At 42.5% G+C, this 26,395-nt stretch overlaps 1 protein-coding gene across 1 annotated transcript in view; it reads right to left on the minus strand.

Annotated features, from left to right (window-relative positions):
* Sin3a (SIN3 transcription regulator family member A) overlaps positions 1-25,309 on the minus strand; it is a 53,785-nt gene extending 28,476 nt beyond the window's left edge. The window contains exons 1-9 of the mRNA XM_075965808.1: positions 25,033-25,309; positions 12,509-12,729; positions 9,196-9,372; positions 7,442-7,548; positions 6,198-6,480; positions 4,707-4,958; positions 3,886-4,038; positions 3,601-3,759; positions 1,208-1,297 (exon numbers count right to left, since the gene is read on the minus strand). Of these exons, the coding sequence (XP_075821923.1) occupies positions 1,208-1,297; positions 3,601-3,759; positions 3,886-4,038; positions 4,707-4,958; positions 6,198-6,480; positions 7,442-7,548; positions 9,196-9,372; positions 12,509-12,697 (1,410 nt within the window). The 5' untranslated portion in view covers positions 12,698-12,729; positions 25,033-25,309. The remainder of the gene's footprint in view (positions 1-1,207; positions 1,298-3,600; positions 3,760-3,885; positions 4,039-4,706; positions 4,959-6,197; positions 6,481-7,441; positions 7,549-9,195; positions 9,373-12,508; positions 12,730-25,032) is intronic.
* Positions 25,310-26,395: the final 1,086 nt, after the last annotated feature.

Below are 26,395 nucleotides of genomic sequence, written 5' to 3' on the forward strand. Positions count from 1 at the left end.
CTAATGATAGTCACTCAACCTAAATGATAAATGCACAGTAAATCTTTTGTCATTCGTTAACCATTTCTTTTTCCAGTGAATTAAAAAGAAACTTTGAGATAGTTACTATAAACATACTTTTAATTGTATATATCTATGTATGTATACATACACATATCTACAAAAAATGTACTACTAATACCATTATCCTTCATCAGGAGAGCTCCTGAAGACACAGAGACAGACAACTATCTAGAACTATCATTAATGCAACCATTAAATAATTTGTTTTTTGCCAACACCCAGAGGTCCTGTGAGAAGCCTGTCAACTGCCCACTTTACTGATGGAAACTGCTTGCTAATCATCAGCTCGCTCTAAGGACAGAATCAAATACAGAAATAGTCAAACTAAAATAAAATTCATGGTGTCCACCAGAAACTTCAACTCTAGCTACTGCATAAAAACACTTAAGATCTTTGAAAACATTCAAGTAGTCAAGAGTTCTCAAGCTAAGCATAGTAGTGTGTGCCTATAGCCTATTTAGGAAGCAGAGGAAGAAGAATAGTAGTTAAAACTCATCCCTGGTTTCAGAGCAAGTTTGAGGCAAATCTGGGTGATGATGTAAGAGAATTCTCACTCCTGTACCACCAGGCAGTGGAAGAATAACTAGATTACAAGTCACTTAAAGCACTGCAGCTCAACTGCTGAGAACATGCCTAGTGTGTGTGTCTGAGCCTCTGAGCTCCATAACCAGTCTAGGAAAACAGGGCATGGGGGCATATACCCTTGTTTCCTAGCACTAGGGAAGCAAAGGCAGACATAATTCTATGAATCTGAGGTCAGTCTGTTTTACACAGTAAATCCCAGGCCAGCTAAGACTACATAGTGAGATGTAGTTAAGATCCTCACTTTAAAAAAAAAAAAAGTGTGTGTATAAATAAAAAATAAAAAAAGAACAGGTGGGCTATTATGTGGTGGCACTTGGGTGGCCAAAGAAGGATCAGGAACTGAAGGCCTAGGCTACAAGGTGAGCTTAAGGCCAACTTAAGTTACATATAGAAAAAATTCTGTCTCCAAATAAAACAAAATCAAAGAATTAAATACAATATTTAATTCTTTAATTAAACAATACCAAAAAATCCTCATCAGTTGACATATTTTAAACAAATCCTTGGAGATCAGATGATCGTCCTTAACAACTACTATCAAATGTTACCCATTACTTACCTTATCAAAAAATAATGATTCTGTTCCAACACCATGCTTGCTGGCATCTGCCATTGAAGATTCCTTTAGACTAAGCAGTTTGGGTTTTTTCTGGAATTAAAAAAGAAGAAGAAATAAAACAAAAACAAACACAGAGTGATTTTCTTTAATTTTGCTAGAATAGCTCTACTACTAATAACATGAACAAATGAGAATTCAGCCACAAATTTCTATCATAACCTTTTCTTCTACTTTAGTTTTCTTGACAGTTTCTTTCCATCAAAGGCTTTTAGATCACTCTGCTCACAGACGTTTCCGCTTGTGACCAATGTTTAGAATTAATGTGACCAATGTTTAGAATTAAATTGTGCTGGCTTTAATCTTAGGATACTCCTGCCTCTGTTACCTTCAGAAAATCCTGAATATTCGAAACCATAACTTAAGCCTGGTTTGTGAAGTTCAGAGGTTAAGTTCAAAGACTCTATTGGAGCTATCTGCTGTCCTTAATTAAGACTTTGTGGTTCAGGACAGGGCTACACAGAGAAACCTTGTTTAAAAAAAACGAGAGAGACAGAGACAGAGAAGAGAGCGAGCGCCTGTGAGAGTGAGTGGGCAGATGCACATTCAAGTGAAACCTCTGCGTTACTGACGACTAAGGCTGGTCAGCTGGAGACAAACTGACAGCAATTAAGAGACCAGCCTCACTGAGGTGGTAAAGCTGCTGCTAGAGGCAGCCAAGGTCACACCTTGAAGTGGAAGTCAAATTTGGTCATGTGTCAAAGTCTTCCAGGTGTTACTGGAAAGCATAAGAGAACAGCTGAGGCTTGACACAGGGAGAGGCTACATGAAGGGGCAGCTGAGTAGCAACTAAAGCCCTAAGATTAGAGGGGTCACATAGAGAACCTGAGGCTTAGCAGCACAAAAAGCCTAGGAGAGGCTACTGGTGAAAGGGCAGCCTAGCTACATTATAAGAACCGAGCATTCTAGAGATGTGAGTACCATTAGGAGGACTGCTAAGAACACCAGCAGTGGAGTAGAACCAGCCTGAGCTTCGATGACAATCTGTCTGCTGCAGCGGTTGGAGTCAGAAAAGTGAACCAGACACTTTGGAGGAGCAGAGAAGACTAGAAGAGGATCCCAGACATTGGACACAGTTCTTTAAACAGCTCGGGTTTGGTTTTACTTTAATCAGACTGAGGCTGTGCCCTGGTCCTTCCCACTTAAAGAAAGTAGTTAGCTCATTTTTGATTTTACAGGAGCCCATAATGGAGAGACTCTAAACTTTTAAGGAGAGTTCAGATTTTTAAAATACTGGCTATTTGAAAGAGACTACTTTTTTTGGGGTGGGGGAGAGGTGGAGACAGGGTTTCTCTGTAGTTTTGGAGCCTATCCTGGCACTAGCTATGTAGACCAGGCTGGCCTCGAACTTGGAAATCTGTTTGCCTCTGCCTCGTGAGTGCTGGGATTAAAGGAGTGCACTACAATAACTGGGCTGAGACTGAGCTTTTAATGTGTTTAAATTTGTAAGGACTGTGGGAAGTTTTGAAGTTATTTATGTTTTATTATATTCTGATACTAATGTTAATAGACTATTTGGGGGACAAATGAAAAAGAAAAGGTTCTACTTGAAAACTGATGTTTGAGCCAGGCGGTGGTGGCACACGCCTTTAATCCCAGCACTTGGGAGGCAGAACCAGGTGGATCTCTGTGAGTTCGAGGCCAGCCTGGTCTACAAGAGCTAGTTCTAGGACAGACACCTCTACTCCATATCACACTTTAGAATTCCTAGAGAAATTCAACACTGAATACATACAGCTTCCTTTTTTATCACCAACACACCTAAATCAAAGAGAACAAGCTACGTTTTCTATTGACAGTTACTGTAAGAAGTTACTAACAGGAGGTTAAGATTTCCCTCTAGCACGGCCCAAATTGCTTTCCTGGAAAACTAAGATAAAACAGGTAAGATCTGTCAACCCAAAAAGAACCAAGGAAAGGACAGACCCCTAGTCAAAGTGATTGAACAAAGCCTCTGCCATTACAGGGGCACTATGCTCAAAAGAGTTGAGCTTCCTCAGACACAATTTACTTATTTATGGTTTATCAATTTATCAATTTTATCAATCTTCTTCCTGCAACACAAGGCAAGTTTAACACATTTGATCATGAGAAGAATTAGTAAATCTTGGTTTAAAAAAAAAAAGAGTAGGAGGCTCACAGCAAAAAAGAGATAATATAGGAAAAATGCAAAGACTGAAAAAAAAAAATAACAAAAACCACACTAATCCACACAGTGAGTGGTTCTTCCTACCTACCTTTTGCAAAGCTGCTAAAAAGCTCTGTAGGGAAATTCTGTGACCTATAGTACTTGCTCTGGATATACAGGTTCCGAGCACCTTACTGTGTACTCTCACCTTCACTGGTGGCGTGGCTCCTGTCCCAGAGTGTCTGCGGATCTGGCAGCCATTCTGATTGGGCCTCTGTGGCTTGTTGTTCAGTTGGGGCTTCTTCACAGTACCCCCATGGTCATTTCTCACCGAATCAACCTTCTCAGCAGTTGTTTTGCTTAAAAGCTGATTAAGACATATGAGAAATTAATAATCTGATCAAAGCGTCATCTAAAAAAGTCCACTCTAACTATAGCTTTCAAACTTATGGTGACAATCTTAAATAATATAGTTTGTCTAAATGAGACCTACCACCGAGCTGTTGGCATCTGGCAAGAACTGTCCAAACTCAGAAAGCAGATCCTCCTGGTTTTTGAAGAGACGTGCCACCTGGGCATACACCTCCTGCTCAGTCAAAGCTGGAGTGTAGTTTCCTCCAGCTTCCTTGGCATTCCGCTGTTCTTTCTGAAGAATGACAAAAGAGACAGATGATACATACTGCTCTGAATCCTACACCACACACGGAACAATTGTTTTCTGAAATATGTGATATGTCTAAATTATGTTATCTACTTAAGTTACATTAAAGAAAGTATTTAATTACTATTTTGATTGCAGCCTTTGAAAAAGATGCTGAAAGACGGGTCTTTATAAAACTAAGAACATATAAATGCTGTCAATTAAACTGATAAAACACAAGACATTAGAAAATCTTGTCCATGTTCTCTTGTAAATTAATCATGATATACAAATTACCCTCAGAGACTTGCACCATGAAAAAAGCATCCTCTTAACAAGCTAGTGACCTTAAAAATCCTGACAAGATGCTGCAGAACGAGCAAAGCAGGTGAGTACAAATGACTTCCTAAACACCATTACAGTTCTAATCAGGTGATATTCCCAGTAAGAACTATTGGGCATAATGGATATTCTAGCTCTCCTCAGACTAGATAAATACTCGGAGACTGACAGACATGTATGAGTCTAATTTGACCACAACAAAAACAACCATTTCTGAGCTAGGTGTGCTGGCAACAACCAACATCCCATCTGCTTAGAAGGCTGAGGGAAGAGGATCAGAGTCTAAGAGTATAAGACCTGCTTAAAGGGGGATAAATGAGTAACCCCCTTACCTGGTATGTGTGCAAAATCTCCAAGAATGCTTTGTAGATGTCTGGTTGGCCCTGGAATCTGTTCTTGATCTTATTAACATAGTTGATGGCATGATTAAACTCCACAGGTTGATTGTTCTGCAAAGATGGGGCCGTTCCCAAGGAGATTGTCACTGGTGTGTGAGGCTGGACCGGTGGAGAACGTGGGGATGCATATGGTGGGAGTGGGGGAGTCTGCTGACTGGCTGGAGTATGTGCTTGTAGTTGGGAAGGCTAAAAAGAAAAAAGTCTTTATTTTCCTCAAGAGCATAGGTGGTTTGACACTAGGGAAGAAAATTCAAACCAAAAACCCAAAACAAAAACAAAAACAAAAAAAAAAAAAAAAAAAAAAAATCAAGGTATTTGATCAACCCATATCTTTTTTTTTTTTTAACTCATCTAAGCCATTAAGTACTGATCAATTAAGCCAAGCCATTTTGGTTCAATTCAAATGATAGATAACAGACTTTTAACATTCTGACACTATCTCAACATCAAATTTTCTAAACACAACCTCAAATAAGAAGCTATTTCTAATTATAAATTTTTCACAAGCAAATTTTAAGCTCACTAGCTTAACAGGTGCAAATTGAAAAGAAAAACTCATCCTACACAGATTTTTAATGTCAAGAATAACACCACAATTAATTGTGCCCATAATCCAATATGAAATGTTTTTACACCAGCTCTGTTCAATAGAGCGCTCTAAAATGTCATCAGACACAAGAGCCACCAGCTACATGCTGGTTCTTGAGACATAAAATTTAGCTAATATGACTAAAACGCTGAATTTGCTTGACCTAAAATCCAATCTTATGTAGCTAATGACTATTCTATCTAGATCAAGAGTATCTTCCACTTATTGTGATTATCAGCTGACCTGCCAAATGGAGCAACTTGATTGTGGTTTTTGAGGCAGTATTTTATACAACTCAGGATATCATCAAATTCCTTATCCGACTACCTCCACCTTCCAAGTGCTGAGATTTATAGACATGTCATCATGTCCAGCTCTGCAACGTTTATAAAATGGCAATCATGTAAGTAGAGTCTAATTTAACCATGATAAAAACAATCATTTCTGAGCTAGGTGTGTTTGTAACACCTAGAGTTACAGTTACTCAGGACCACCAAAGCCCAGGATTATAAGACCAGCCTGGGCAACACAGAAAACCCTAGTCAAAAAACAAAGCAAACCACACACATACTTTCATTTCTTCCCACCTGTGGTGTCAAAGGACTACTTACTACAAAGCCAGTTCAGAGGCTAACTAAACAGAAGCGGAGGGCAGAGTCCTACAGTCTGCTGGCATGATGACTTAATGAGTATAAACATGAACCATGTGATTGGGGTGAGATGTCAACATCCTCTCTAACGACATCACTGTTGTAACTTGGATATCTATCTGAGTCTACTACAGGGGAATGTCTGAGAAGTACTGTCTAGGGATGCGGTGTCTTCCCATGACTCACCTTGCTGACTTTGGCAGGTGTGGGCTGAGGAGCTGGCTGAGTGGGAGCTGGAGCTGACTGGGCTGAAGGCTGAGAAGGATGTGGAGGTGGTGGTTGAGGCTGGGGCTGGATGCCATGGGTGGGGATCTGATGCACCTGGCCAGGAGTTGTCACGTTCACCATGTCATTAGTCTGCACCTCAATTTTGTAGCCAGGAGGCAAGAAGGTATTGAAGCCCATGATCAGGTCAGGATGGCCTTTAAATAACTGGGACACACGGCTAATCACACCTGGAGTATCAATGCTGACAAAAACAATTACAAAGAAAGAGAAGTGATAAAAGGCAGGCTTGACAGAAAACCTAGAGGAAAACTAACTTCTATATTTTCTCTAAACAGGAAAACATAATAACCAAGGCCAAAGAACTTAAATTCCAAAGACACTTAGCTTTAGAGTTATAGGTTTGGTCAAAATTTTAAATAAAATATACATTCATGCACACAATTCTATCAAACAGATGTACAGAGAGTACATCTCTGTAATTCCCAAGCTGGGCCCAATCTTTAATATACCAGTATGAACTGTAATGGGTTTTATGTCTAGACTGTTCAGGTGAGTTACTCTCACACAGTCATGCCAGAATAGCAGGGCATCTTACAACAATAAATAAATAAAATCAATTTACCGCTATTACTTCCCTGACTGAAATAAGCACCAAGAAAGATTTTAGTTAAAATTTTCTAGTACACAGGACAGCCAGAACTATTTCACAGAGAAGCCCTGTCTCGAAAAAACAAAAGCCAAACAAACAAAAAGCCTAAAAACTCTGCAATTTCCATCATGAAATCGAAATACAGTGATGCATAGCTGTACATGCCACTTGAGAGGCTGAGGCAATAGGGCTGCCCAAAGTTCAAGGCCAGTCTGAACTACATATAGCAAGACCCTAATCTCAAAAGCATTCCCCAAATGAAAATAATAATCTATAAAAGGGGGTGATGTGTATGTATATATACATTCCCACTAAAAATCCACATGCTGGGTTGGAGAGATAGCTCAGAGGTTAAGAGTACTACTGACTGCTCTTCCTGAGTTCCTGAGTTCAATTCCCAGCAACCATAAGGTAGCTCACAACCATCTGTAATGAGGTCTGGTGCCCTCTTCTGGCGAGTAGGCATATATGCAGACAGAGCACTATATATATAATAAATAAAAATCTTAAAAAAAAAATGCCAAGCACAAACTTCAATGCACAAATTTTTTACCTCTGAGATTTAAATTCCTTCATGATATCAAGGAAATCATTGTAGACCTGAGGCTGACTACCAAACTGCAGCTTCACCTGGTCGAGATAGGACAGGGCATCCTCCACCTGAGGCAGGGATACATTTCAAATAGGTAAGAAGTCAAAACTTCTTAACAACAGATCATCCATATTCAAATCAAGACAGTAAGTGAATTATATATGAAGTACCAGAAATTAGTATGAACACTTAAAATATGATTCAAATTTAAAACAGAAAAAAAAAAACTCAAATTCTGTACCCTTGCCATAAATAATTCTATAGGGAATGATCAGTGATAATAATTATATTACCATAGTATTCACGTAGCCATTTTGTAAGTACGTGCTAAGATACAACACAGCACAACCAACACAGGTGGTGAAGATTCAATAACAAGTTAAAATCGTAACTGCACAGAAACTGCTCTTATCTAGTATAACTCCTAACACAATGGGTGTAAAACAATGACCGAAAGTCATAACAGCACATGGAAACAGCATCACTTTCTCTGTCAAAGCAAGGGAAATCAAAGAGGTGATTTATAAGCTGAAACCTAAAGACAAGTACACATTAGCAAACAAGTACATGAGGCCCTGTGAAGAATGTCAGAAGCAGCAGCAAGGGAATAATCTTATGTAGTCTATCTGCAAAACTAAAACCAGTCAGTCTGCTAAAAAAGGATGATTTATATCCCACTTGGGATGGGGGACTGAATGAGATTTCATCAAAATATTAACCATGATGGCACAGTATTTAAAGTTTATATATTGCTTATTCTGGAAATTTTTTTCCCAGTTTTCAACAAGCTAACTATGGGTAAATGAAAAAGCAGAAAGCAAGCTGTCAGGTAAGAGGAAGGACTACATTAGGGAAAACAAAGATCAGACATTTTTGACACACAGATGCACTTCGGGGCATACTGCTCCTCCCACATGCAAGCCCCTACATAGAATTAAGCTATTATAACCAAATGAAGATAAAACAACTCTCATCACTCCAGTTTTAATTTACATTGTTTTGTATGTGGTTTCAAACTGATTTACCTAAGTGTAAATCAGAAAAATTGAAAACTAAGCAAACGCTACACACACACACACACACACACACACCAACAATACTCAAACAAAAATGGAACAAAAAGGTTAGCCGGAACACAAGCTTCAACCAGTTTTCCCAGATGCTCAAGTACTCCAGAGCACCACTATGCATTCAGCAGGACATATGAAAACACTGACACTTCAGTCACAGCTATTGTCCCCAAACTGCATTATAAAATGTGCCTCAAAAGCAGCATGTTTTACAAAGCACAGATTTAAAGATGCCCACAAATTCAGATGTTCAGAGCATAGAAATATTAAGTCTGAGCTATATTTTATATTATGGTGAAAATTTGTTATTCCCAAATTGGACTGCTCCCAGATATGTATGTACTCAATAAAAATCTTATAATACTAAGAAGTCTTGCTTCTAAAAGAAAGCACCTCAAACCCAGACTTCATTTTCTAAGTGATCCTTCAATTCTGGTGTGTTTGAGTATCATGCATTCATACAGTGAACATTTTCTGAGTGTATGTTTTTCTGGATTAGGCACAGACAAAGGAAAATATACAAAAAAGGAAATACACATAGGATTCAAAAGCAAAACTTCTTGTAATTCAAACCCCACTCTCTTAGGTGAAGGCATTACTTCCTGCCGAAGACACAATGACCCAAGTAAAGAAACAGAATACCACCTTTAGCCTCTGAAACTGCTGCTGTCCCTGCACTGGTGCAACTGGTGGCGCTGGGTGGGCATGGCTCTGGACCACCTGGCCTCCGTGAGGCTGGACAGCTGTGGGGTGATGATGACTGCTATGAACTGCTGCTATGGCGGGCCCATGACTGCCAGAACTCTGTGGCACAGCTGAGACCTGGAGTGAGAAAAATACAGACAAATTCAGGCTTGGGCATTCTTCCTCAAACACATCTGAGAAATAACACAAATCTACAAAGCATGCCTATGTATTTCTTCATGCACAAAGATACTAACAAAACGAAATGTCCCAGAAAAAAAAGGAATTACTGATGTTATAGTCCTCTTATATTTAATGTTTTACAGATGTTAAAAATAATTCAATTTCAGCAATTTCAGCAAGGTGTGGGGCACATATCTTTAACCCCAGCACTAGGGAGGTGGAGGCAGGCAGATACCTCTGAGTTCCAGAACAGCCAACACACACACACACACACACACACACGTGTATATATGTATGTACAGTGAGTATATGTGTGTGTATATAAGTACATACAGTGAGACCCTGTCACAAATAGTAATAATAGTAATAAATCTCCTGAGCACTTCTCCTATTTCAAAACTATTAAAGCCGAAAGTAGGAGCTCATGCCTATAATGCCAGCACTTTAAAGCTAAAGAAGGGGCTGGAGAGATGGCTCAGTGGTTAAGAGCACTGCCTGCTCTTCCAAAAGTCCTGAGTTCAATTCCCAGCAACCCCATGGTAGCTCACAACCATCTGTAATGAGATCTGGTGCCCTCTTCTGGCCTTCAGGCATACACACAGAACATTGTATACATAATAAATAAATAAATAAATAAATATTTTAAAAAATTAAATTAAATTAAAAAAATAAATAAATAAAAAAGCTAAAGAAGGTGGCGCTGCTCTAAGTTTGAGGTCTACTGGATCGATATAGAAAATTTCAGGTCAACCTAAGCTACAGAGGGAGATCCTGTCTCTAAAATGAAGAATAAGTAAATAATGGGGGAAGGACAGTTTTAATGTCAGTAGATCTAACTGTTTCATCTCCAAATGAGGAGACTGAGCGATGTAAAATCTACTTTCTCTATGCAGTATAAACTGTACACCCCAACTTAGAAAACAACAAGGCTTTTCACAAATTCTCACAAGTTTATAAAAATCACTCTGTGCCGGAGAGAGAAAAAACAACTGTGTGTAAAATTACAGATATAAAAGAAAATTATTATATTATTAAGAAAATGGATAAGAAAATATGGAAGGGGCTGGAGATGCAGCTCAGCTGAAAGAGTATGTGCTCAGTGCTCCTGAAGCCTCGGGCTCCACCTCCAGCACTCAGACTTGATGTGCTGGTGCTTGCCTGCAAGCTCAACAGCTGGAAGACAGAGGCCAAAAGTTTAAGTCTTCCTCAGCTACACAACAAATTCAAGGACAGTCTGGGTTGGAAGAGACCTTACCTCAAAGAAGAAAAAAAGGGGGAAAAAGAAAGAAAAAAATTAAATAAATTCTACAAATTCTAATCCATACATGTTTCATAAGGGGTCTCAATCTGAGCTTTTCTATTTCAAATTATGTGTTTTACAGGTTTTCATAAAACTTTAATCATATGGCCAGACAGTGGTGGCACATGCCTTACTCTCAGCCCTTGAGAGGCAGAGGCAGGAGGATCTCTGAGAATTTAAGGTCAGTCTGTTCTACAGAGCTAGTTCCAGGACAGCCAGGACTGTTACACAGAGAAACCTTGTCTCTAAACCCATCCCCCCCAAAAAAGACAAAAAGCAACAAAAAAACTTAGTTATATGGGCTGAAGATCTGAGCTCAGCAGCAGTGCTTGCCCAGCAAGCAAGGGCTGTGGACCAGGTTGATGGAGGAAGGTCATTGGTTAATAAAAAGAAACTGCTTGGCCCTCATTGGTTAGAAGATAGGTGGGAGGAGTAAACAGAACAGAACGCTGGGAGGAAGAGGAAGTGAGCTGAGACTCCACAGCTCTCCTCTCCGGAGCAGACGCCTCAGAGAGAAGCCATGCTCCCGGCTCCTGGGCAGAGACACGCGATGAAGCTCCGACCCAGGATGGACATAGGCTAGAATCTTCCCGGTAAGCGCACCTAGCTGTGCTACATAGAATATTAGAAATGGGCTAGTCCAGGTGCGAAAGTTAGCCTAGAAGGGGCTAGACAGAAATGGGCCAAGCAGTGATTAAAAGAATACAGTTTGTGTGTTGTTATTTCGGGCATAAGCTAGCCAGGCAGCCGGGATGCTGGGGACGCAGCCCTTATTACTACACCAGGTCCCTAGAACTTTGAAGTAACAAGAGAGCACCATTAATTATCCTCTGCTAATATCTGAGACAGCTGCGTTTACTACAAACACACACCACTGAGGATATATACAACTGTATCTAACAGACAAGATAACTATAAATCTATTTGGAAAATAAAAACAACCCCACAAAGCAAAACCCCTTTTCTTCTAGTCCTAAGTTAATAATCATCTGTTACTTACTGCTCCATCAGCCTCGCATGCAAGTATTACACTGCTTCACAGGAGACTCCTGAGAAACTGACACTCAGGTGCTTACTGGCACATGAGGGTCTGAGTTCAATCTCTTATCACTGAAGAATTAAATTAAAATAAAAAAGCCAAGTGAGGTGTAGTAGTATATGCCTTTAATCCAAACACTTGGAGGCAGAGACAGACAGCCTGGTCTAAACCAAGACTTGCAGGTCAGTCACAGCTACACAGTGAGACCCTGCCTAAAGATAAAAAAAAGAAAAAGAAAGAAAGAAAGAAAGGAAGGAAGGAAGGAAGGAAGGAAGGAAGGAAGGAAGGAAGGAAGGAAGGAAAGAAGAAAGAAAAGGTAGTAACAAAGAAGGGTTAGTGGTTACTGATATGCACAAGACCCTGGAATTAACCTCAACTAACACAAAAAAGCAAGGTAAGGTGGCACAAGCCTATAACCCCACAACTGGGAAACTAAAGTAGGAGGACAGAAGTCCAAGGCTAGTCTGGGCTCCATGAGAACAAATTTCACAAAGAGAGAGAGAGAGGCCTTAAGGAGGTGGAAGAAAGATTAAGGGTCAACAAGCAATATGCAGAGAACTTCAGAGGTCATTACATGACTTTTGTTATCTGGTGGTTTTCACACTACCATATGCATATATTCAAAACATCTCCATATGTATTTCACGTCAAGTTTTTCGTGGGTAGCTCTATGCTCTATAAAAACCACTCTCAATGGATGAAACCACCACTCTCACCCCTTATTCCTACTCCCTCCCCTGGCTCTAGCTTACCTGGTAGTTGGGTGCCACTGAGTATTGAATTCCTGTAGCTGACTGCATGGTCTCAGATACTGCTTCATACACAGGAGGGGCGGGGGCAAGTACCCGGTGCTGGTGAGGAAAAGCCTCTGTGCTTCCAGGAATCCTTCGCTGCTGGGCTGCATACACCGGTGACTCCTGGTCATCCAAACGTCGCTTCATTCTGCACTCATGCTCAGGAATGCACTACAAACCTGTAAAATCCAAAAAGTAACAACTAAAATCTCCCTCTAGTATGACGCAGTTCCCCAAGTTTAATGTAAGCCTGACTTTCAGAACTGATCTACTCATCTTAGAAATGATCACCAAATAGTTTACACACACCTCACAGCGAGCAAGTTAGGATTAGGAGAGACGTGGTTCAGAGAGAGTTTTAATCAATCTGGTAACACTAAGCTGAAAATAATCCTACAATTCAAAACTGCAAGAAATTTTAAAAATCTCCTTTTCTAGTCATTCTCCTGTGGTGGTTTCAATGACAGTGGTCCCCTAGGTCATATATTTGAATGCTTGGTTCCTAGTTGATAGACTGTTTAGGAAAAACTAGGAGATGTGACCTTGTTGGAGGAGGTATGTCACTGGGTGTTTCAAAAGCCCACACCATTTCCAGCTATTCCTCCCCCCCTTCCCCCTCCCTCTCTCCCCCCTTCCTAGTTGTGCCTCAACAAATAAGCTCTCAGCTACTGCTCCAACCCCATGCCTGCCCAGCTGCTCCTGGCCACGATAACCCTGACCTGTAAAGAAGCCCCCAATTAAAATGCTTTTCCTCTAAATTGTCCTGCTGATGGTGTTTCTTCACATCAGTAGAACAGTAGCCAAAGGTAGCTCCCAAAACACTATTATAGCTAATACTAGTTATATACTCATATGCTGCAAATACAACTCTCAAAATTTAGTACTGGCACAGAGTATGCACACTATGAAGGTGAAAGGAGGGACTAGTATTAAATGGGTTTCGTTACATAATTATCAATTGTTACAACAAAGCTATCATAGAGTGATGATATGCCAGAAAAATGAGGTCCAAGGTTACGTTAAAAAAATAACGTACAGCCAGGTGGTGGAGCCACACACCTTTAATCCCAGCACTCAGGAGGGAGAGGCAGGCAGATCTCTGAGTTCGAGGCGAGTCTGGTCTATTGAGCAAGTTCCAGGACAGCCAGTGCTACATAGAAAAACTGTCTCAAAAAAAAAAAAAGTACATCTTAAAAAACTCTTGTTTTCAAGTAATTTTTAGCACCTCAAACTAAAAAACTTAAGATAGAATAGATGGCTTCCAAGTTTCCTTCTGGCCCTTTCTCACATTCTTTAAGTACAAGAAGTTTCTTCAGCTTAACAATACCTTTGTAGGGAGTGGCATTCTCATCAAAGGGTACACAAAGTCTAAATGCACTTTGTCCAGGAACCTACTTTTTTCCTGAACATTTCTGACATCAGTATCCTTAACATAAACATAATATACTACAGTTAAGAAGAAATACTTAGAAGCCAGCAAGATAGCTCAGTAAGTAAAGGTGCTTGCTGCCAGGACTGACGGTCTAAATTCAATTCCTGGGACCATAATGGAAAAGAAAAAGCAACTGTAAGTCTCCTCTGACTCTGACACACTCTCTCTCTCCTCTCTCTCTCCTCTCTCTTGCACACATGCACGCACTCCCTGGCACGCATACATACATGCACCCAGAAGAAACACTATGCAAATGAAAGAGGGGCTGGAGAGAGATGCTCCAGGGGCTGAGTGCTTACTCTTCAACCATGAGGACCAAAGTTCCCATCCCAACACCCACACCTCTTAGGTCACAGCTCGCTGTAACCCCGACTAAACAGGATCCAGTCTCTGCAGAAACTTCACTTATGTGCACAAGGACACAGTCCTCCCTCCCTCACCCCTGCCTCTACAACATATACACACACAAACACAATTAAAAATAAAACAAATGAACAGGCAGGCAGACATTCTGTCTACTTGGGCTAGGGAGAAAGCTCAATCAGTAATGTGCTTGCTATGCAAACATGAGGCTCTAAGTGCAATCTCCAGAATTCATAAAACAAATAAAACTGGAACAGGAGAGACAGTTTACTGGTTAAGAGCACTGGTCCTTTCAGAGGACCCAGGTTTGAGTTCTAGCACCCACACATCAGCTTACGACAATAATTCAGCAACTCAGGTTCCAGGGGATCTAACACCTTCTTAGGGCCCCAATGGCAACAACCATGCAAGTAGTGCACCGACAAGCATGCAGGTAAAAACTACCATACACACAACAACTTTTAATGTATAAAAACTTAAAGACATCAACCCTATTTCAAGAAGATAAAAATTATAGTTATGGACAGGCTTGGTATTGGGGGACAGCTTGCAGGAGAATTGCAGTTTCGAAGTTCAAGGGCAGCCTTAGACAACTTAGACTGTTTTTCAGAACCAACTTTATTAAAGGGCTGGGCAGTTAGCATCTGTTAACCCGACAGATGCAGAAGTGGTAGGTGAGCCAGAGAAAGAATCTCCAGAGCTTGCTGGCCAGCGAGTCTGGCCAAGTTGGAGTGCTCCAGGTTGAAGAATATACCTTGCATGCATGTGTGCACATGCATACATACACATATATATACACACACACAGGAAAGGAAAATTCAGTAATGGCTAAGATTTAGTACATTATTCCCCATATCTGAAGACTCTTAATAAATACAATAATTAATCTTTTCAAAAACTTCAAGCTACAGATATACTCTGGTCTATAACTTTAGATCCAAGAATTATTCCCAAGTTTGTATATGATATAGTACATCCGACTTAGTTAACTAGAGTTGAACAGACAGACAGCTCTGAGGGGAAATCATTTAAAATGCCAAAATGCCTTAACTGATTATGATTACCTACTAAAAACTAATTTATTTAGTTCAACATTAAAAAAATTATACACATTAAAGGGTTAAGCATGTTTCTGCATGTTATTTGAGAGCTAGAAGTAACTAAGGAAGTGTTAAGAACACTGATTGTTCATGCAGAAGACCTAGGTTCAGTTTCCAGCACCCGCATAGAGGCTAACATGCTATTTGACAACCAAAGTGTCACAGGTCACTAAACCTCCACCTATTTTGGGAGAGAAACTAGATTAAAAAAAAAAATAAATGGATAAACTACAAATTCCATAAGAACTGCTGGCTGCTACTTCTAGCCACAAATGAAACCAGAGTTTGGCTTAGCTTTTATTGGATTAAAACTTAGATGTTAATCTTTTGAGATTAATCTCTACCAAAATGCCAATATTTTATAAATGATAAATAAACAAATGTGTATGAAGAACATAGCAAAGGAATATGAAAAATAGAATATTTTTAGGGCCGGGCGGTGGTGGCGCACGCCTTTAATCCCAGCACTCGGGAGGCAGAGGCAGGCAGATCTCAAGGCCAGCCTGGTCTACAAGAGCTAGTTCCAAGATAGGAACCAAAAAGGTACGGAAAAACCCTGTCTCGAAGAAAAAAAAAAATATTTGTTAGGAACTAGATTCTAGACAAACTCTCTTGAACTTTTATAGCTTTGGCCCTGGGCCTGTGGGGGTTTTTTGTTTGTTTGTGATACTCAAATGCTAAGTGAGTTTTTCACTGGTTAAGTATTAAAAGCATCTTAATTTATTGTGAGATCATGTTTTAACATTTGTTTTGCTATTTTTTTTAATATTTAAAAATTTTCTTCGAGTATATGGGTGTTTTACCTGCACATATGTCAGTGCATAACATGCATACCTGATGCCTGAGATACAAATAAGTCAAGCTAAGAGGTGGTATTGCACATCTTTAATCCCAGCAATCAGGAGGCAGAGGCAGAAGCAGATGGATCTCTGGGTTTTAAGACCAGACTAGTCTACAGAGTTTTAGGACAGCCAGGGCTACACAGAGAAACCCTGTCTCTCAAACAAACAAACAGAAAGTAAAAGTAACTGTAATTTGTGGGTTTCTGTGCTGGATCAAACCCAGGGCCTTTTGTAGGCTAAGCAACTACCACAAAGTTGCATGCCCAGTCAGAAACTACTTTTATGACATATTTAACCACATTTATTTTCAGAACTTTTCTTCCTGGATCATTTATATAAAACTGAAGAGATGTTATCCAGAGCCTGCGTTTTCTCTTAATTATGCTATTTTGTCAATTTCCTATCTCCCTAACGAATCACTTCCCTTTAAGTAACACACCCACTCCTTTACTCCTCATCAAGACAGCTGACATACTTCCCAAGCATTTCTCGCCCTCTATTCTCTACACCGCTTTCAAAATATCTCTCAAATAGGAATCTGATCTACCACTAGTTTCCCAATACTTTAAATACAACCCATGGGACTGCAAAGATGGCTTGGCAGTTAAGAGTCCAGGATTCGACTCCCGACATCCACATGGCAGCTCACAACCTGTCACTCTACTCCAAGGGGTCCAATACCCTCTTCTCTCCTCTGTAGGCTCCATACCTTCATTCACAAGATGCACAAACATACACTCAGGCAAAATACCCCTACACATAAAAACGTCAAGTTTTTTTTCTGTTTTGTTTTTTGGTTTTTGAGACAGGGTTTCTCTGTGGTTTTGGAGCCTGTCCTGGAACTAGCTCTTGTAGACCAGGCTGGTCTTGAACTCACAGAGATCTGCCTGCCTCTGCCTCCCAAGTGCTGGGATTAAAGGCGTGCGCCACCACCTACTGGGAGCTCACCAAGGCCAGCTGGACTGTGACTGAAAAAGCATGGGATAAAACTGGACTCTCTGAACATGGCGAACAATGAGGGCTGGGCACGGGGTTTTGATCCTACGTAATGTGCTGGTTTTGTGGGAGCCTAGCCAGTTTGGATGTTCACCTTCCTAGATATGGACAGAGGGGGGAGGACCTAGGACTTACCACAGGGCAGGGAACCCTGACTGCTCTTTGGACTGGAGAGGGAGGGGGAAAGGAGTGGGGGGAGGGGGAGAAGTGTGGGAGGAGGGGGAGAAAGGTGGGAGGAGGGGGAGGGAAATGGGAGGCTGGGAGGAGGTGGAAACTTGTTTTTTTTTTCTCCTTTTCTCAATAAAAAAAAACTTAGAATAAAAAAATATGTACACCATGATCTCACGCATATGTACACACAAACCACACACTCAACACATATATTCTATTCTATGTAAATGTTACATCAAAAGGAAAAATGCTGGCTAGCACGATAGCTTGGTGGGTAGGACATCTGCTGCCAAGCCTAACAGTCTAAGCTTGATCCCTAGAATCCACATGCTAGAAGAACAGACTGACAACTTCAAGCTGTCCAATGTCCACTGAAGTGCTGAGGGATATTCACACTATGGAACACACCAAATAAGCAAACAGTCAAGTGAAAAACCACTATAAACAAATACTGTTCTATCAAGTACTTTTTATAAGTGTACTACAATATGACTGAGACATACATCAAGAAATTAGACTTCAGGGGCTGGAGAAATGACTTGGTTAAAAGTGTATACTGCTCTTGCAGAGGACCTGAGTTCAATTCCCATCAGTCATGTTAAGCAGCTCACAAGCAGCTGTAACTCCAGTTCTAGGGAATCCAACTTCTTCTGGCCTCCCTGAGATCCTACATGTCCACATGTCCACACACACACACACACACACACACACACACACACACACTTAGAAATAAATCTAAAAGATAGATGGGGGGGGACTCAGCAAGTAAGAGCACTTGCTCCTAAAGGGAGGACTTCACATAGAGAACTGAATTTCACGATGATGCTATCCTCCATCATCAGGACTACTGTTAAGATACCTAAGGACACTCAACAGCTCAGAGAAGGCACATGGTTTTCTTGTGTCTCTCCTGTAGAGTCTCCTCTTCCTACATATCCAAGTGCCATGTCCCTCCTCTGCACCTCCTACAACAGGTTGCAGTTGATTCTTAAAGCATTTAACGTTCAATGATGTGTGGTAAAAGCATGTCTCTACTTGTCTTTCCTGACAAGAATGTTAAGTTCTTAGTGACAAAGACTGTTCCTCACCAGCCCAGAGCAATTTAAGCAGGTGCTCAATTAAATGGGTGGCGCTTCAATTCACTCTCAGAATTAATTCAAGGCCCAATCCCCCCCTCCCCCTGGTTTTTCCCAGTAGCTATGGAGCCTGTCCTGGAACTTGCCCTGTAGACCAGGTTGGCCTCAAACTCAGAGATCCACCTGCCCTGCGTCCCAAGTGCTGTGATTAAAGATGTGTACCACCACTGCCTGGCTCCAATTCTTTTATTAAAGATATGTTTATTTTAGTCAGGCAGTGGTGGTCTACACCTTTCATACAGGCAAATCTTTGGAGGCCAGTCTGGTCTATACAGAGTGAGTTCCAGGACAGCCGGGGTTACTTATCTCGAAAAACGAACAAAACAAAAAAAAGATGTATTTATTTTGCCTGTATGTCTGCCTGTGTACCACTTTTGTGCCTAGTACCCACTAGACCAGAAGAGGGCATCGGATTACCTGGATCTGGAATTACAGATGGCTGTGAGCGCCATGGTGCTAAGAATTCAACCCTAGGTCATCTGGAAGAGCAGTCAGTGCTCTTAACCACTGAACCATCTCTGCAGTCACCCCACCCCCATCCCAAACCTTTTTTCACAAAGCAAAAACTGATAGCTCCTCAAAATAAATAACACAATTAGCACAATCCTACCTCTAGATCTTGATCCAAGAACTAAAGAACTTGAGAATTATTCATAAAAACACAGAGTAGGAACGACAGCTCAATGGGTAAACACACTAACAGCTCTTCCAGAGGACCCAGGTTCAGTTCCCAGCACCTACACGGAGGTTCACAACAGTCTGTAACTCTAGTTCCAAAGTATCTGATGCCCTCTTCTAGTCTTTTTGGGCACCAAAAATGCACATACATACTTATAGGCAAAACATACAGAGAAAATGAAAATAGACAAACGAATCTATAAGGTAGAAAAAAAAACAAGTTAACTGTGGTATGTTACACAAGAGTACTAACCCTTAACCAGGAAGAAAATTCTGACATATACTACAACATCAGTGAACGGTGAGGACAAACTAGGTAAAAGAAGCCAATCACAAAAGATAAAAGTGAGTGTGCTATGCAGTGGCACAGGACTTTAACTCCAGTGCTCAAGAGGAAGAAGCAGGTAAGAGCTCTGTGAATTCCAGGACAGCCAGTAATACGTGAGACCGTGCCTCAAAAATAAAATAAAAATTAAGGGGTAGGAACTAAAGAGTGAGTTCAGCAGTTCGAAGCACTTGCTATTCTTTCAGAGGACCAGAGATTAATTCCTAGAAACAGTATCAAATAGTTCATAACCACAGCTCCAGGGGATCCCATGTCTCTGGTCTCCAAAGTATTCACATGTATACTTTAAACAATAAACACTTCTGTTAAAGAAGACTTACTGCTTCATGTATATAAAGTTCCTACAGTGGAAGATGAGTAAGTTCTGAAGCTGGACGGTGGTAAATGTTGCACAGAATATGAGTGGGGGGTGTGCATGTGCGCGATGCCTACTTACAGTTTTCTTCTACCACATTGAGTCTTAGGCATCAAACTCAAGGCTATGAGGTGTGGCAACCATTGTTTTTACCTGCTAAGCCAACTTACAGGCCATATTTCTTACTGGCCTCAAGCTCACTATATACAGTTGAAACTGACTTTCAACTTACCTCCCAAGTACTAGGATTGCAGGTTTGTCCCCATACCTGGTCTCATGAGGTTGTGGAGGCTGAAACCAGTGATTGAGACACACAAGGCAAGCACTCTATAAACTGAGCTCATATTCCCCTTACACAACCCATTTTCTTAAGTACACACATTTGTTATGATTAAAACACACACACACATATGCACACACATTTTACATTCTACTCTCTCAGTAAAGCAGAGGCAACTTTACATGGTTGAGGTACTGGAGGCAGACTCCCTGGATTCAGATCCTGTCTTAACCACTGATGTGGTCTAAGCCGCTCTGTGCTATTCTCTCCTCAGTCACTTAGTCTGAGTTTGTGAGGCAGGATCTTATGTAGCCCAGGCTGATTTAAACCCTCTAAGTAGCAAAGGGCTGCCTTGAACACCTGACCTCCTGCCTCCATCTCCCAAGTGCTGGGATTACAGGTACTGTAATCTCTCCTGGCTTTTTTTCTTCCCTTTAAAAAAAATTCCTATTGTATATATGTATGATTTTAAAGTGTGCACTTGTGCAAAGGTCAAAGGACATCTTTGTGCCACTGGTTTTCTCTGCCCACCTTTATGTGGGTTCCAGGGATCACACTCAGGCCTTCAAGCCCTAGTCACAAGAGCTGTACCCACTGTGCCATACTGCTGCCCCTATTTATTTATGTGTGCATGTAGAAGCCAGGTCAACCTCAGCTGTAAGCCCTATAAGTCCATCTTATTTTTCAAACAAGTTCCTTTCTGGTTTGGGGTTGGCCCACACAGGTCGATCCCAAGAGCCTCCCTATCATCTACTGCTCCCCCAGTGTTTGGAGTTCAAGCCTAGGCTACCAAGCATTTAGATTTCGTATATTCCAGGAATAGGACAAGTCCTTTACTTGAACGGCATCTTTGCTGACAGACATTTCCCTGGTCCCATGCCTTGTTTTCTTTGAAATATTTATTATTGTTGGGAAGGTAACTAAGATGTGATGGTCAGAGGACAACTTTCAGCAATCAGTCTCTCCTTCCAAAGTGGATTCCTAGGATCTAATTCAGTCTTAAGAGTTTGCACAGCAAGTGTCTTTACCCACTGAAGCCACCTCATCAGACATCTTCACTTTTAAAACATGTATTTCAAGTCAAAAATGTAATCAGCTGGGGCAAAGTAAGAAAAAAATCAGGTTGAGTTCTAGGCAGCCTGGGCTACAGAGTGCATAGTCCATTTATTTCACCACTCCACAATCCAAAGCTGACATAAAACTTAAATTACATGTGTGTATAGCACTCACACAGATACCTATGCGTATACACACACACACACACACACACACCCTTTAACAAATGTACAGTGCCTCGGGCAGAGTCAATTCAGTAAATGTAAACCCATTTTACCAGAGGGAAGAAGCTATTGTTTGAAATGTACTGTCATTTTTTAAGAACATACAAAAGATATAATTTAACGTACTTTCAGCTGGGGGAGTCATCTGAAACTGGAAAGCACTATGTTTGATTACTAAAGGCCATGAACACAACCTCTGAATTTTAAATAAAAATTCCTAGACTAAAGTTGCCCTGGATAGCTTTTCAGTATATTGGCTGCTCTGTCAAGAGGGCTTTGTTTTTGCCAGAGATCTTGTTAGATCAATACCCATCTTGATTCTTAAAAAAGAAAAAAAATGGTAATATTTAATTTTTAGATATTTTCCTACCATTTTTAATTATGAGTATGGAGATGGAGAATCTATGTACCTGTATTCAGGTGCCCATGGAGGCCCTGGAGCTCCAGTTACAGGTTGACATAGGCACTGAAAATGGAACTCAGGTCTCTGCAAGGGTAATACATATTCTTACAGCTTAGCCACCTGTCCGTGCCCCCAATGCTAATAATTCTAATCTATTTTAACTGTGAACAAAACTAAAGCATATAATACTGATGTATGGAAAAGTACAAAAAAATCCTAACTAGTTTTTACTTGAAATTTTTTTAATTTTATTTTTAAAATTTTTATGTGCATTGGTGTTTTGCCTGCCATTTCTCTGTGAGGGTGTTGGATCCCCTGAAACTAGAGTTATAGTTATGAACTGTCATGTGGGTACTGGGAATTGAACCCAGGTCCTCTGGAAGAGCAGACACTGCTCTTAATCCCAGCACTCGGGAGGCAGAGGCAGGCGGATCTCTGTGAATTCGAGACCAGCCTGGTCTACAAGAACTAGTTCCAGGACAGGCTCCAAAACCACAGAGAAACCCTGTCTCGAAAAACCAAAAAAAAAAAAAAAAAAAACACAAAACACTAAGCGGTCTCTTCAGCATCTCTTACTTGAATTTTTAAAGCCTAGGATTTGTGACTCCAGCATACTATATACTGTACATTCTATAAGAATATATCTTATGCTGGGTGTGTGGCACACGCCTTTAATCCCAGCACTTGAGATGCAGAAGCTGGCTGAGTTCCGAGAGTTCTATGCCAGACTGGTCTACAGTTCCAGGACAGCCAGGGCTAGGAGGAGAAACCCTGTCTCAAAGACCAAAAAAAAAAAAAAAGTCATCAGTATTTCCCAGACTGAACTTCAAATGGCAGAATTAACTATAGGTTGGCCAAACTTTCCTCAAAGGCAAAGTATCATCCACTACCTTTTAAGTTTATACATCTGTAAAACACCCAAGCTCTTAGTTTTTGGCCTCCACATCAATTCTATTACTATTGCTAATTCTTTAGCTGAAAGTGAACACTTCACCTCTTTAAGTATTGCACAGTGCATGGTTTTCAGCCTCTACTGAGCAAAGGACAAATCTAGAACTTGCAGAGATGGCTCAATACAGAGGACCTGAGTTGGGCTCCCAGACCCTTCCCAGGTGGCTCACAACCACCTGTGAACTCCAGCTACCGGGGATCTGACACCCTCTTCTGACCCTTGCGGGTGGGCACACACACTCGTACACACAAACCACATACTATAAATCATTTTTAAAAAGCAGTTTAAACATACTCATTCAGACAGCAGTACCTAAATAAGGATTCAATGTTTACTTTCCATAAAAAGTTATTTTTCTAAGATCTAACAACATCCCATCTAATATATATATATGGTTACCTATGCACTAAATCCATAATGGCCAAAGTAACTTTGCAGCACAGGTTGGTAGGGGTATGCTATACAGAGTCCAACCTACTTTATATCTAAAAAGAGCAACATTAAGCTTTATGGACTAACCATTACATAAAATCAAAAGAATACTAAATTCTAATTTACGTTTGGGGTGCTATGATTATGTAACAAAACCTTTGGTGAGAGTATCAGTCAAGAAATCAGAGTTTTTTAGTTTAAAAAATCTTAGCCAGGTAGGGATACAGAGTGAAACTCCTAACTTTAAAAAAAAAAAAGGAAGAAAGGAAGAAAGGAAGGAAGGAAGGAAGGAAGGAAGGAAGGAAGGAAGGAAGGAAGGAAGGAAGGACTGGCAGTGGCACACACCTTTAATCTTAGCACCGGGGAGGCAGAGACCAATGGATATCTCCAGCCTGGTCTACTGAGCGAGTTCCAGGACTGGCTTAAAACTACACAGAGAAACCCTGTCTCGAATACGCCCCATCTTCCAAAAAAAAAGAAGAAAAAGAAAAAGAATCAAGCCTGAGATACATAGTCTAGTGGTAGAGCAATGACTATGTGCCTCTGATAAATTCCAACATGAACATTTTTTTTAATCACCTTTGTCAAAAACCAGTTGAGACTAAAATTTAAATTCAATCCTTTCTATAAAATTAAAATCTCAGATTTGTGAGCAGCTCGAAGGACAAAACTGAGTCTAAAGTCCTAAGGCACCAAAACTGGTCGCAAATTTTAGCTATCTACCCCGCTGATGCGAAGCTCCGCCCATAAAGCCACACACAGTCGCTGAACAGCAAGAGAACTCCAGGAAAGGTTGGCGCCCTCCACGTTTCCAGCCCCTGATGGCTCTGACCCTCCCCCACCAGTCACTGCCGCGGAAGCATGGGCACAGCATCAGCCGCACCCCGCCGCGGACACTGAGAGGACACTGAGCATCTCCTCCCAATAATTACGACTAAGAGGAGCCGCTGAGCATGCTTCTACTCTCTTAGCTGTTACGGCACCAACCACGATGTTAGGAGCAAAGTAGAGAAGACTACAGCTCAGGGTCCCTATGCCCACGGCAGAATAAACTAAAGAGCCACAGCATAAAGTCCGAACACCTCCACTGCTCCCCGTTGGCGTGAGCCCCTCCCACCCACAGGGACGCAGGGCGGGGCACACACGGAGCCCCAAGTCCCGGCCAGACGCAACAGCGGGCTTTCCCCGGCGCCGCTTCACTGCCAAGGAGGCGGAAACCCCGGCGGGGGCGGGGCGGGGGGGCGTGGCATCGCAGCCCCGAACGCGCCTTCCGGCCAACCGGATCCCACGAAGGCGGGGGAACACGGGTTTCACGCCCCCTTGCCGCCGCGCCCTGAAAGCCGCACGCGGGAGACCCCCCTTCCCGACCCGCAAACCCCGCGGGCCCGAAGCGATGCAGCCCAAGGCCCCACCCACGCGGCGGGGAGGAGGGGCGGGGCCGCAGCCGCAGGCATTTAGCGCGAGTGCGTCCCGCCCCTTTCTCCACCACTGCACGCGCGCCGGCCCCGCCTCTGATCGGCGGGACGAGGGCCCGCCCCTCCGTGCGCACCGGGAGTACGCTCTCCTCCCCCCTCCCGCACGGAGTGCGGCCCCGCTCCGCCTCCCATAGCCACGCACGGGAAGCCGAGGTCAGCCCCCCCGAAAAACACACGCCCTCCAGTCCCAGGTTACCCGCCACCCAGCTGCCGGGCAGACCGCGACGCGGCGTGCTCTTACCGCAAAAGCTCCAGCCACTCAGCCTGCGCGTCGCTCCCGGCGAGAGCCTCGCACCCAGCACGGAGGCCCCGGAACGGCGCGGGCACAGGCCCGCAAGAGCGGACTGGCAACCACCTATGCGCTCACGAAGCGGTCACGGGCCTGAGTGCCCAGACTGGGAAGGAGGGAGGGAGGGAGGGAAACTCTAAGGGGGGAAGGGGAGGGGGGAAGATGGAGAAACCGTCTCTGCCGCCTCTACCGCCGCGGCCGCTTCTCTGTTACCCGGGAAATCCCGCCCACTCTCCCAGCCCGCCCCGCCGAGGGAAGGCTTAACCTCGCTCCGCCACGGGATATACTACCCATCCGTCAAAGATTGAGCCAATCACCGCGCCGTACAGACCTACTCCCGCCTCCTTTCCTCGCTGGGAGGGGAGGGCGAGCCGCTCACCTTCTCCACGCCCCTATTGGCGGGGAGCGTCCCCAACTCAACCCCGCCTATTGGAGACTGATTGCCGGATCCCTCCCCCAGGCTGCAATATTATTGGAGGAAGAAAAGCACCTCCTCACATTTCATTGGAGAGTCCCACATATCCCTCCCCATTACCGCCCCAGCCACAGGCCTAACAAATCGGCTCCCGCCTCCGCCGGTCACCGCATTGGAAGGCTACCTTCGGTTCTCTCACAGCCCCAGGAAGGTAAGTAACCAATGTGGGGTAAAAATGTCTGTAAGTGAAGCAGACTCCACCCACCACACTGCTGGGCCAGGCCCCGCCCCCAGCAATCTGATTGGATTATCTTGGCGCCGGTAGGAGCCGCCATTGGACACGGTGCCGGTCCAGGAAGGAGCCCATTCCGCCCTGCGCGATGCTGAACCTAAGCAGTCCTTTTGTGGAATGTTTACACTAGAGACTGAAGCTCAGAGTTCCAAGGCCCGAACTGGAAATGGCGCGGAGCTCAGGGTTGAAACTCGAGGCTTTAGGACTTTGAGGAAAAGACAGTAGTATTACCACCGTAGAGGACTTACCAAAACAATGACAGAAAATCTTATCCTTCTACCCACTTATTTTTACACTTTTTACTGTCTCCTAAATACAGCCTTCTGGACCATTCAGCAGCTACTTTCAGCAGCAGATTCCCAAATTAAGGTCTGGAGCTTTAAACTGATAAACCCGGAGATTACAAGCCAGTCGCTACGGCTGGCTGCATTCTGTGACACTCCGACAGCCTGAATACGCAGCCCTCAGAGGGCGGAGACAAGCAAGCGGAGGCCTTTAAATGTCACTGCCTGGGCAAGCCTCCGGAAGGCGGAGCATGAGGCAAAATGTATTCCCTATTGGCAGGGTAGATCCAGAGACATTTTAGGCCAGGAGAACTGAGATACAAA

Source organism: Microtus pennsylvanicus, chromosome 3 (assembly GCF_037038515.1).
Source record: "Microtus pennsylvanicus isolate mMicPen1 chromosome 3, mMicPen1.hap1, whole genome shotgun sequence".
Lineage (NCBI taxonomy): Eukaryota > Metazoa > Chordata > Mammalia > Rodentia > Cricetidae > Microtus > Microtus pennsylvanicus.